The sequence below is a fragment of the Seriola dumerili genome, unplaced genomic scaffold (assembly GCF_002260705.1).
Source record: "Seriola dumerili isolate Sdu_G_001 unplaced genomic scaffold, Sdu_1.0 BDQW01000129.1, whole genome shotgun sequence".
NCBI classification, from domain to species: Eukaryota; Metazoa; Chordata; class Actinopteri; order Carangiformes; family Carangidae; genus Seriola; species Seriola dumerili.
The window spans coordinates 1600887-1614606 of NW_019174384.1; the positions used below are offsets into that span (position 1 = coordinate 1600887).

Consider the following 13720-nt stretch of genomic DNA (forward strand, 5'->3'; position numbering starts at 1 on the left):
GGATAAACAATAAAACCCATTGTCTATGAAAACATTCAGATATCTTTTTGTTTAGGAAGGTTAAATGTGACGTTGTAATATTGCAACAGTGGGCCTTACAGGGTTTTAATTGTGGACCTACTTTTATGTTAATAGTAACATCATTGAAGGAACATTAACTTTACACAACAGAAACCCAACCTCTGTTGTTGAGGAAAAAGAAACTTTATTTGTACTATTAAAGAGTCAGCAAAATGTTCTAGGCTGTAGCTGGAATCTGGTAAAAATTACAGGAGGAAGAAGGACTTTTTTTTTAGATGTCAAAATGTGTCTTTCTGACCACTTTAGTGTGGCTCTGGATTTTAATCTTCGAACCACAGTGTCCTCATTAATCAGCTGTGGTTTAGTTATTCTCATCACTACGTATGATTTCACATATTGATGTATATAATATCTAATAACGTATAAAAATATCTATAAACCATGTAATACTCTTGTACATGTGTAGAAATATGTGGTCCTTTTGTGCTCACAGAATAAGACAAGTCATTAATTTATTTTTTTTTAAAAAGAAAAAAGTGTAATTTATTAATTGTATTAATTGTCCATTTTCCCTCTGTAGCTTAGCATGGTCCCTTCAGCATGGGAAAATTATGTTTTATGAAAGTTAATGTTTTCTCTAATCCCTTTTTCACTTCTTGGTCTATTTTATGTACTAATAGTTCCTTAAATTAGTAAATAATTCAGTGGTTTTGTTTCATAGTGTCACTGTGGCAGGTATGAACTTCTCTGTAAATTGTAAAGACTGCGAACAATGACAACAATACAAGCGCCCCACAAAAAAAGGACTGGTTCTTCTAAAGCACACAATGATGTACACTTCTTCCATGGTGGGAAGTGCATTGTTTTAATTCTGTGAGGTTAGGGTCTTAATGAGTTCCGCCTGGTTACAAAATAAAACAGACTGTATGTTTATTTTTACTCATAAGTTCCCAAATTGGTGTGTGTGTGCAGTCGTATGAGGTTTCCGAGCAATATCATCAAATATCAAACAAACCAAAATAACTGAGATCAATGTGAGGAGTTGTTTTTGTGTCATAACTGCACAAACTTCAAAAGGAAGGGGTGGAAAATAATATGTCAAGAGGAAAACCTCCATAATTAGCTATTATCATGGAGCAATGTCATCAGATCTCTGGATTTTTATGAAGTGGTGGATAGTTTTGCATAGAAACAGTTGATGGACAAATGCCTGTTTTAAGGTAAGACAGCAATTACAGATACAGTTATTGCTGTTTATTTCAAGCTTGGTGATGAATAAATAGCTTTGAATAGCAGAAGTATTCAAAAATGTTCAACATGTGGTATTAAAAAGTAATGACAGCCCCTAAAACAAGCCAAAAACAAAAAAAGTCCAAAACGACTCCAGTGAACTATACTGGCTGTACAGCTGTAAACATCTGTACTTCCTTATTGCCACTGTGCGTCCACCACAGTGAGCTGGAAGACGTCCTCACCCGGATCGTCTCTGGTCTTCAGAGCCTGGCGGAGTTTCTCCCAGAACAGCTCCGTGTGCTCTCCGGCTCGAGGCCAGCTCAGGTAGGTCCACTTCTTCAGCAGTTTCCTCATGCGGTAGTAAGGAGACAGCTCATGGGTGGGAATGTCCTCCAGAAAGACCATGATCAGCACGTCCTTCTGCTCGTCGAACAGACGGAAGCTAGACGGGAGAAACAAAAGATGGATGAGAACGTACAAAAGCGAAACACAGTCACCACATAACCTACATCTGACTTTCTGACATCTGTTTTACTATAAACTAATATTATTCCTTAAAAATGTGTAATTTCCATGAAAACAGCTTCTAAAATCCCAATAATTACGAAATGTTACCATTGGGGGGCTCCTTAACTTTAGCTTTGTAATCTGATGTAGGACTCTTAACCAGACTAAGAGGCTATATCACGTGAAAGCTAGCTTGCGTGATAGGCCTAGCTGTGGCTAGCGTTAGCTTAAACTAAACCAAAGTTTAGTCAATGATTAGTTGATGTGATGTGACATGATGTGTTTAGAAAGAAAGCAAGAGTTTTTTGTTATTATCATTTTCTACACAGACAGCGTAGCGTGAGCAACACTTTTAGCAGAGCAGAAGCAGAAGAAGGTCCCACTGCAGACCGCATGTTTAGAGACAGCAGGTCTACAAGCAAAATAGAGAAGAGTAAGGACCCAAGATGTGAGGTGCATCACTTCTGTTACTGGCCTTCAGATCATCAGATTTGAAAAGACTTTAATTTCTCTGCTAAAGACTTGAAGTTGTTTTAATGTAGTAATGTTTTTGTCAGTTAAAAAAACAACAACCCTAGATTCTCACTCTTATTACATGTCAGTCTTACTTAACCTTACATTTCTGCGAAGCCTATAAAATCACGTGAACCAGACTTTTCAGTTTGATTGCTGTCTTGGGTGGTTTCTGAGAAGGTTTCGTTTCCATTTTGAATTAGTCACAAATCCTGCTCCATTCTTTTGCTTATTTGGCTTTGCCTTCAACCACATCCTCACTTCCTCAGGCCCCTGGTGTTTCCTGTTAATTTCCATCAACTGCAATTCCCTCATCCAGCCACCAATTTCCCCTGACTTTCCCTTCATTCCTGATCATCTGACCTTTCCCACCCACTCACACACCTGATCCCAGTTTCCTCATCAGATCTCTCATGATTTAAGACAGCCCCAATCAGCTGCTCCTATCCAGACTGTTAGGTCATGCACAGTCTCTGCTGTGTTCATCTTCCTGTGTCACTTCCTGCTTTTGGTTTATTTTTCCCTCCTTGCCAAATCATGTGTAAGTTTTCATTAATTTGCGTTATTAAAGCCACGTCACTGCACCAGCAATGTTTGAGTTTGCATTAACAGGAAATCAACTTTCGAAATTGAACATCTCTTGGGTTTAAGATGTGTATTACTTCAGTGTTCAAGGTGACAGTTATTACAAGGTGTTGGAGATATTTTTAAGATCTGATAACCATAAATGTGTAGATATTAATTCAATATCAGCATAGATGATTAACATCAGCTTAATGTATCACACAGCTGAGACATTACCTGGCCACCTGGATCTCTCTGGAGCACCACTCACTCTCAAGGTATCTGCGACTGATCACACAGATGGTCTTCCTGCTTCCATAAATGGCATCTGTGATGTTGTCTATGATGGGTTTACCTGAGGTAAAGGTAAAACAGTCAGCCACAAAAACCATAATCACTTTTCTCTTCATGAGTTCCTCTGAGAGTGCAGTACAAAAAGTAATATGGTGACACCTGCTGGTGTATAAATGAAAGTACACAATGTAATAGCTTATACTCTTGTGTATACTGATTTCCAGATTACAGCTTCTTACAGATAGGAAATTAATGGCTTTCTGTGTCTTGAACAACACAATTGTTTTAAATGTAATCAAGAAACCTCTACTCTACCATACACTCTGTCTCTTTTGATAGTATCATTATTTTAGCTGCATTGTTGGCCTCCCATTGCTCATTTAAGCTCAGCTGGAGCAAAGAAAGGCATTAATTTAACAGCTGGTGTAAACAGCAGTCTTACCTGGCTCAAAGTCTCGATGGTGCAGACACAATCTCCAGCCCTGGTCTCCCTCCAGTTTGGGCAGCAGCTCTTGGACGACCCAGGGCTCATCATGAGTGTTGTAGGAGATGAAGGCGTCATACTGATTAGGAGCTTGCTTGTTTTTATACTTTGTGTCAAAGAGCAAAGCCAAGAAGAGGTAGTAGGCATAGGCCAGGTGCCACCTCAGGAAATGGTAGGTGAAGGACACCACCATAAACAGTAGGACTGTACATGTGGTGGAGATAAAGTAGATGAATTCAATGTCTACTGAGCAGGAGCTGATGTCGAGTTCCAACAGTTCCTTGCCTTTAAGGTGCACAGGGTAGTTGCAGGTAAAGTTATAGGCATCAAAAACTTGTGTTTGGTTGTTGTTTTCTATCCACTGGAGGAACCAGGCGTTATCGCAGTCACACCTGAAACTGTTCCCCTGAAGATCCACATAAACAAGAGCTGGTACAGACCTTATTATTTCCTCACTGATAACTGAATATTGATTCTTTCTCGCCTGCAAGAACTCCAGTTTGGAAAGGCTGGCATTTACAAGAAACTCCAGAGACCCAAGAATTGTTCTAGATATGTAAAGACTTTTAAGGTTTGGAATTGGGGAAAACAACTCTGGAGAGAGATCCCTAAATTCATTTGTGCTAATGTCAAGTTCTTGCAGCTGAGGTGTGTAAATAAACGTGTCTTTGTGCAAGGTTAAAAGTTGAATGTTCCTCGTATTGAAAACCCGCAGATTTGTGAGACCTTGCAGGAGGTTGTGAGGCAAGTAAGACTTCCCCTTGCCATGCTGTAAAGCAATACCTAATGTCTCCAGATGGGACAGCTGAGAAAATGGTGCATGAGGCAAAGTTGAATCGTTTCCATATCTAATGTAATTGTCCCTCAACTCCAGTCTTCTTAAATTTATCAGATCATTGAAACTACCTTTGTTTATTTCATCCATTTTAATAAGATTCTCCTGTAGCTGAATATCGGTAACATTCATCAATCCAATGAAACACCTTTTATCAAGTTGCTGTATTTGATTGTGATGTAATGACAAGTTCTGGAGGGACTGTAAGCCCCTGAATTCTCCATGTTTAAGGGCAGTGAGTTTATTCTGATTCAACAGCAGTTGGCGTAGATTTGGCAGGTATTTGTTGAAGGCACCATGTAACTCGGACATTTGGTTGCTCTGCAACTTTAAAACTTGCAGTCGTATTAAATCCTTGAAAACACAGTCTTTTAGAGCTGAGATTGAATTCTGATAAAGGTTGAGCTGTCTAAGCATTGTCTGATTGGCAAAATCGTCACATTCAAGTTTGCTGATGAAATTAGAGCTCAGATCCAATTCTTGAAGAATCGGTAGATTCCTCGTGGCAGCTGGAACAGATGAAAGGTTGTTGCGACTCAGATTCAAGATCCTTAATCTCTGAATAGATCTGAAGGTGTTGTCACTGATGTTTTGTATTTGATTAACTGCTAAATCTAACTCAGTTACATTGATGCACAACTTAATCAAATGGGAACTGACAGAGCTGAGTTTGTAATTGCGGAGTTGCAGTTTGGACAATGTTGGGATGGAACAGGAAATGTTGATCAGCGCTGCAAGGTTTTGTTTCATTGCATTCATCCTCAGAGACGTTAGTGAGGAGTTTACGCTCTCTAGTAATGTTTTCATGTCATTTAAAGACATTTGAAGCCCGCTCATATCAAGAGTAGACAATCGACTAAAGAAAGTCTTGTTATGCACATCCCATCTCATCTTCTGGGAAGAGCCACCGACATTAAACCAGGTCAGATTTGGTAAAACATCTGCAGTGATCTGAAAAACTGTCATAGGATTCTGAGACAAATCGAGGTATTTAAGTTGTAGTGAGCTGTTTGTCAGTTCCCACGAGTGAAAAGTGTTAAAATCGTTTCTTTTAATAAACAGCTCTCGTAGCTGCGGCAGATGCTGTATTATTGAATGAACTTTTCTTATGTCGTGCAGTTTGTTGTGAGAAATGTCCAGAAACTTTAAGCTTATCATGGACTTGAAAGACGTGGACGCCACAGCTCTGATGCGATTACTAGTAATCCTGAGCTCGGTGAGGTTGCTCAAACCATTAAAAAGATCCTCTCTGAGTTCAACAAGTTTATTATTATTTAGATTTAACTTCTTGAGGGAAATCAGATTGGCAAAGGCGCCGCCATCTATCTGCGAAATGAAGTTGCGATTTAGTTCTAATTTTGTCAAAACTGGTAGATTTTTGAAATCTGATATTTGTACTCTTGAAATTTTGTTTGCAGACAAGTCAAAACCCTCTACTGTCGAGGGAATATCTCGAGGAACAGCTCTGAGTTTATTCTGGGCGCATATGGCAATATTGTAACTGATTTTGCAATTCTTCATTGCAAATCCTCTGACTGGAACAACAAAACTGCTGATATTCAACAAGCAGAGAAAAATTATGAGTTGAAATTGTTTTCTTCCTCCTGTTGCCGTTGTTTCATTCTCTTTCACTCCACGACCCATTTTTAAAGTCTCTGTTAAAAAGAACAAGTGAAGTACAACCAATAAGGCATTGCAATTTCTCAGTGATTACTCCCATCAGTGAATAAAAACTGCAAAAAGCAATGCTGAAATTCAATAAAAACAGACAAATAAAGGCCAACAGAGGCAGTAATACACAATAAATACAGAAAATTTACAACACTACAATAAATGATCACCATATAAGATGTGAGCTCAGTCAGCCTCCTTAATATTATTAGAAATGCAATTTAAAAATGTCATTGTTGTCTTACTTTCTTCTACCTTTCCTCTAAAATCCCTTTTTATTTTATTTGTGACAAAATGAAAACAACATTGCAATTACCCGGTAAATCACAGGCTGCATTTTAAAGCATTACCAAATAAACCAAAGAGTTAGAATCATCCTCGTGAGCATATGGCAAATAATATTTTCTGATACTTACCGCGTCGCACAAAGAAAAGCTGCTTAATCACTGATCTGATATCAACAGAATCTTGTAGTTTAACTTTATATAGTTTAACTTTTTTATCTTCCTTTGTTCGAATAAAATGTCAGTCTACATACCACCCAGTGTGTTCGTCTTGCTGTGTGGCTTAAACATCTTTCATCTGCAAGTCATCACTTTACTCATTTTCATACATCAACTGAAGGAAGTGAGAGTTGCTCGCTGTTTGAGATGTTTTTTTTTTCCGATTCCTGAGTTCGTTTTTGTTTGGGATTCATCTTGTTTAGTTTTGTCATGATGCTCAATTCACAGTCATTATCATTTTTTACATACATTAATGCATTTCTGTAAATACTTATGGTCAATTATACTACATGGTTATGTAGATTTTTGGTCTGGCCTTTATTCTCTTCTTTTATTTTCTCTTTATGTGTCATACCACGAAGCTGTGGTTATTTTCATTTCCTCTGAAAAGTCCAGTGATGACTTCTGCAATCTAGCAAAGAGACAGTCCTCTAATAGCCATACACGTCCTCTTCTTCGCGGACTTCTAGATACTGGACCTGCACACCAAGATAAAATATAGACACAAAAAGTATACTTCATTAACTCTCTACAGTTTGTATGCATCAGTGAATATACTGAGCATGCTTTACTTATAATAAGTAACTTTATTTAAATATCATTTATAGAAACCCGATTGACAATAATGATGTCGTGCTTTCACAGAGTATTTAATTTATTTATTTAGAGCAGCGGTTCTTCATCTTTTTAGGAGTGCAGAAATGATCTCTGTCTATACAACACAATTGAAAACCCAAACATAGGCTACATGACCATTCATGTACACTGGGCAAGCATGAGCCAGTGTAAACAGCGTAAATCAGCAGTTTGTTAGTTGCACAAATTGATTAGATAGATAGATAGATAGATTCTTTATTTTCACGACCAAATTAAGTTTGGCAGAGATCCTCTTCGCAGCATAAGTTAAAGATAATTACAGACTAAAATTGCCAGAAAAGAGGAACAACAAACTGTGCAACAGCTGCTGACAAAGATATCAAGGTTAGTTACACTTGTCATTCATCATTCTTGTTGCTTTCACCACTGTTGAGGCTGATAAGACCGTATCAGGGAGCGACCATGGGTGTCTACGACATTCTCACGAAAGGTCCTTCGTTTTTGCCTGCCCAAACTACAATGCAACCCCGGAGTTTTCAGACTAAAACGGGGTCAGCAACTATTCCAAAAGTTTCCGTTTTAGGCACTTGAAATCCAGAGTAGTGTGGACAACAGATGTAAGCGTGGCAAAAGAGATGCGTTATAAAACATAAACGTAGCGTGAACCAGAATAGTAACATTTTAGACCAGAGGACCAAAACAATATCTGAAAGATGCTAAAATGCTTTGTAGAGTTGAGTTATAGAATGATAATTCTCTGTGGTTTGATCACTACAAGCATCACCTTTCACTTATCATTCTAAAATGATCCATTTTAAATATCAAATATCGATTATAGGAACTTTAAGTATTGGATTTGAATTTCATGCTTTCTTGTCTCTTTTTTCTGCTTGACAAGGAAGCTTTTTGTCTTTGGTCCTTCTGAAATCCCAAGAACGTTCTTTTAGTTTTTCAGAACAGTAGCCTATGAGCTCCAGCAACTTTTAAAAATCCAGAAATCTCTGCATGTCAAGTCTTTACTGAGTATATAGTATTATTACCACTTACTGTATGTCTTTAACCCTGTAAAACCCAGACATAGAAAAAAATGAGCAAAAACTTTTTTCACCTTCCAGATGTTGTTGTAGGAGGCATCTGATGCACAAATAAAAGTGTTTTAGAATTTTTTACATTTTGGTAAGTTTTTAGGAAAACGTAATATTGCAACGTTGGGCCTCGGTGGGAGCAGAATTTCTGTATTTGTACTCACATTGTCTGAACATATATACAGAACAACTCAGGCTTCATTTGCAGGATTGACTGCCTGTTTAGCCCCATAATAGTATACATTAGATGCAGACGGAGTTTTAAATGCTGCTGTGTCAGGTGCACAAGCCATTGTAGCCAGCACAAAGACCCAGTGTTGTAAAATTGCAACACAGACACAACAAGCTCAAAATCAAATTTGATGAATGATTTCCACAATAACTTAACATCTACATGTTTGAGACATTGTAATGAACACACACAAAAAAAAAATATTTCAGGTAATTTACTTACTTGAATCTTGCCAAATCCAGTCCAGTGAAAACAAGGAGATGAGCTCAGAGAAAAGTTTGCAGGTAGTGTGAGTTCATGGTCAGATGGCCAGACCTATAAACATGTATTCTATCCAATAGCATTGTGAGGATAAACAATAAAACCCATTGTCTATGAAAACATTCAGATATCTTTTTGTTTAGGAAGGTTAAATGTGACGTTGTAATATTGCAACAGTGGGCCTTACAGGGTTTTAATTGTGGACCTACTTTTATGTTAATAGTAACATCATTGAAGGAACATTAACTTTACACAACAGAAACCCAACCTCTGTTGTTGAGGAAAAAGAAACTTTATTTGTACTATTAAAGAGTCAGCAAAATGTTCTAGGCTGTAGCTGGAATCTGGTAAAAATTACAGGAGGAAGAAGGACTTTTTTTTTAGATGTCAAAATGTGTCTTTCTGACCACTTTAGTGTGGCTCTGGATTTTAATCTTCGAACCACAGTGTCCTCATTAATCAGCTGTGGTTTAGTTATTCTCATCACTACGTATGATTTCACATATTGATGTATATAATATCTAATAACGTATAAAAATATCTATAAACCATGTAATACTCTTGTACATGTGTAGAAATATGTGGTCCTTTTGTGCTCACAGAATAAGACAAGTCATTAATTTATTTTTTTTTAAAAAGAAAAAAGTGTAATTTATTAATTGTATTAATTGTCCATTTTCCCTCTGTAGCTTAGCATGGTCCCTTCAGCATGGGAAAATTATGTTTTATGAAAGTTAATGTTTTCTCTAATCCCTTTTTCACTTCTTGGTCTATTTTATGTACTAATAGTTCCTTAAATTAGTAAATAATTCAGTGGTTTTGTTTCATAGTGTCACTGTGGCAGGTATGAACTTCTCTGTAAATTGTAAAGACTGCGAACAATGACAACAATACAAGCGCCCCACAAAAAAAGGACTGGTTCTTCTAAAGCACACAATGATGTACACTTCTTCCATGGTGGGAAGTGCATTGTTTTAATTCTGTGAGGTTAGGGTCTTAATGAGTTCCGCCTGGTTACAAAATAAAACAGACTGTATGTTTATTTTTACTCATAAGTTCCCAAATTGGTGTGTGTGTGCAGTCGTATGAGGTTTCCGAGCAATATCATCAAATATCAAACAAACCAAAATAACTGAGATCAATGTGAGGAGTTGTTTTTGTGTCATAACTGCACAAACTTCAAAAGGAAGGGGTGGAAAATAATATGTCAAGAGGAAAACCTCCATAATTAGCTATTATCATGGAGCAATGTCATCAGATCTCTGGATTTTTATGAAGTGGTGGATAGTTTTGCATAGAAACAGTTGATGGACAAATGCCTGTTTTAAGGTAAGACAGCAATTACAGATACAGTTATTGCTGTTTATTTCAAGCTTGGTGATGAATAAATAGCTTTGAATAGCAGAAGTATTCAAAAATGTTCAACATGTGGTATTAAAAAGTAATGACAGCCCCTAAAACAAGCCAAAAACAAAAAAAGTCCAAAACGACTCCAGTGAACTATACTGGCTGTACAGCTGTAAACATCTGTACTTCCTTATTGCCACTGTGCGTCCACCACAGTGAGCTGGAAGACGTCCTCACCCGGATCGTCTCTGGTCTTCAGAGCCTGGCGGAGTTTCTCCCAGAACAGCTCCGTGTGCTCTCCGGCTCGAGGCCAGCTCAGGTAGGTCCACTTCTTCAGCAGTTTCCTCATGCGGTAGTAAGGAGACAGCTCATGGGTGGGAATGTCCTCCAGAAAGACCATGATCAGCACGTCCTTCTGCTCGTCGAACAGACGGAAGCTAGACGGGAGAAACAAAAGATGGATGAGAACGTACAAAAGCGAAACACAGTCACCACATAACCTACATCTGACTTTCTGACATCTGTTTTACTATAAACTAATATTATTCCTTAAAAATGTGTAATTTCCATGAAAGCAGCTTCTAAAATCCCAATAATTACGAAATGTTACCATTGGGGGGCTCCTTAACTTTAGCTTTGTAATCTGATGTAGGACTCTTAACCAGACTAAGAGGCTATATCACGTGAAAGCTAGCTTGCGTGATAGGCCTAGCTGTGGCTAGCGTTAGCTTAAACTAAACCAAAGTTTAGTCAATGATTAGTTGATGTGATGTGACATGATGTGTTTAGAAAGAAAGCAAGAGTTTTTTGTTATTATCATTTTCTACACAGACAGCGTAGCGTGAGCAACACTTTTAGCAGAGCAGAAGCAGAAGAAGGTCCCACTGCAGACCGCATGTTTAGAGACAGCAGGTCTACAAGCAAAATAGAGAAGAGTAAGGACCCAAGATGTGAGGTGCATCACTTCTGTTACTGGCCTTCAGATCATCAGATTTGAAAAGACTTTAATTTCTCTGCTAAAGACTTGAAGTTGTTTTAATGTAGTAATGTTTTTGTCAGTTAAAAAAACAACAACCCTAGATTCTCACTCTTATTACATGTCAGTCTTACTTAACCTTACATTTCTGCGAAGCCTATAAAATCACGTGAACCAGACTTTTCAGTTTGATTGCTGTCTTGGGTGGTTTCTGAGAAGGTTTCGTTTCCATTTTGAATTAGTCACAAATCCTGCTCCATTCTTTTGCTTATTTGGCTTTGCCTTCAACCACATCCTCACTTCCTCAGGCCCCTGGTGTTTCCTGTTAATTTCCATCAACTGCAATTCCCTCATCCAGCCACCAATTTCCCCTGACTTTCCCTTCATTCCTGATCATCTGACCTTTCCCACCCACTCACACACCTGATCCCAGTTTCCTCATCAGATCTCTCATGATTTAAGACAGCCCCAATCAGCTGCTCCTATCCAGACTGTTAGGTCATGCACAGTCTCTGCTGTGTTCATCTTCCTGTGTCACTTCCTGCTTTTGGTTTATTTTTCCCTCCTTGCCAAATCATGTGTAAGTTTTCATTAATTTGCGTTATTAAAGCCACGTCACTGCACCAGCAATGTTTGAGTTTGCATTAACAGGAAATCAACTTTCGAAATTGAACATCTCTTGGGTTTAAGATGTGTATTACTTCAGTGTTCAAGGTGACAGTTATTACAAGGTGTTGGAGATATTTTTAAGATCTGATAACCATAAATGTGTAGATATTAATTCAATATCAGCATAGATGATTAACATCAGCTTAATGTATCACACAGCTGAGACATTACCTGGCCACCTGGATCTCTCTGGAGCACCACTCACTCTCAAGGTATCTGCGACTGATCACACAGATGGTCTTCCTGCTTCCATAAATGGCATCTGTGATGTTGTCTATGATGGGTTTACCTGAGGTAAAGGTAAAACAGTCAGCCACAAAAACCATAATCACTTTTCTCTTCATGAGTTCCTCTGAGAGTGCAGTACAAAAAGTAATATGGTGACACCTGCTGGTGTATAAATGAAAGTACACAATGTAATAGCTTATACTCTTGTGTATACTGATTTCCAGATTACAGCTTCTTACAGATAGGAAATTAATGGCTTTCTGTGTCTTGAACAACACAATTGTTTTAAATGTAATCAAGAAACCTCTACTCTACCATACACTCTGTCTCTTTTGATAGTATCATTATTTTAGCTGCATTGTTGGCCTCCCATTGCTCATTTAAGCTCAGCTGGAGCAAAGAAAGGCATTAATTTAACAGCTGGTGTAAACAGCAGTCTTACCTGGCTCAAAGTCTCGATGGTGCAGACACAATCTCCAGCCCTGGTCTCCCTCCAGTTTGGGCAGCAGCTCTTGGACGACCCAGGGCTCATCATGAGTGTTGTAGGAGATGAAGGCGTCATACTGATTAGGAGCTTGCTTGTTTTTATACTTTGTGTCAAAGAGCAAAGCCAAGAAGAGGTAGTAGGCATAGGCCAGGTGCCACCTCAGGAAATGGTAGGTGAAGGACACCACCATAAACAGTAGGACTGTACATGTGGTGGAGATAAAGTAGATGAATTCAATGTCTACTGAGCAGGAGCTGATGTCGAGTTCCAACAGTTCCTTGCCTTTAAGGTGCACAGGGTAGTTGCAGGTAAAGTTATAGGCATCAAAAACTTGTGTTTGGTTGTTGTTTTCTATCCACTGGAGGAACCAGGCGTTATCGCAGTCACACCTGAAACTGTTCCCCTGAAGATCCACATAAACAAGAGCTGGTACAGACCTTATTATTTCCTCACTGATAACTGAATATTGATTCTTTCTCGCCTGCAAGAACTCCAGTTTGGAAAGGCTGGCATTTACAAGAAACTCCAGAGACCCAAGAATTGTTCTAGATATGTAAAGACTTTTAAGGTTTGGAATTGGGGAAAACAACTCTGGAGAGAGATCCCTAAATTCATTTGTGCTAATGTCAAGTTCTTGCAGCTGAGGTGTGTAAATAAACGTGTCTTTGTGCAAGGTTAAAAGTTGAATGTTCCTCGTATTGAAAACCCGCAGATTTGTGAGACCTTGCAGGAGGTTGTGAGGCAAGTAAGACTTCCCCTTGCCATGCTGTAAAGCAATACCTAATGTCTCCAGATGGGACAGCTGAGAAAATGGTGCATGAGGCAAAGTTGAATCGTTTCCATATCTAATGTAATTGTCCCTCAACTCCAGTCTTCTTAAATTTATCAGATCATTGAAACTACCTTTGTTTATTTCATCCATTTTAATAAGATTCTCCTGTAGCTGAATATCGGTAACATTCATCAATCCAATGAAACACCTTTTATCAAGTTGCTGTATTTGATTGTGATGTAATGACAAGTTCTGGAGGGACTGTAAGCCCCTGAATTCTCCATGTTTAAGGGCAGTGAGTTTATTCTGATTCAACAGCAGTTGGCGTAGATTTGGCAGGTATTTGTTGAAGGCACCATGTAACTCGGACATTTGGTTGCTCTGCAACTTTAAAACTTGCAGTCGTATTAAATCCTTGAAAACACAGTCTTTTAGAGCTGA

General features: G+C 38.4%; 1 protein-coding gene across 1 annotated transcript; it reads right to left on the minus strand.

Annotated features, from left to right (window-relative positions):
- Positions 1 to 36: 36 nt before the first annotated feature.
- On the minus strand, positions 37 to 13714 carry LOC111224317 (toll-like receptor 13; the record flags this gene model as incomplete). The annotated part of the gene is made up of 8 exons (XM_022748754.1): positions 37 to 1696; positions 3076 to 3193; positions 3575 to 6106; positions 6539 to 6589; positions 7100 to 7104; positions 10348 to 10584; positions 11964 to 12081; positions 12463 to 13714. Coding segments are annotated over 8 exons (4560 nt in total), but the record flags the coding sequence as incomplete, so codon positions are not given.
- Positions 13715 to 13720: the final 6 nt, after the last annotated feature.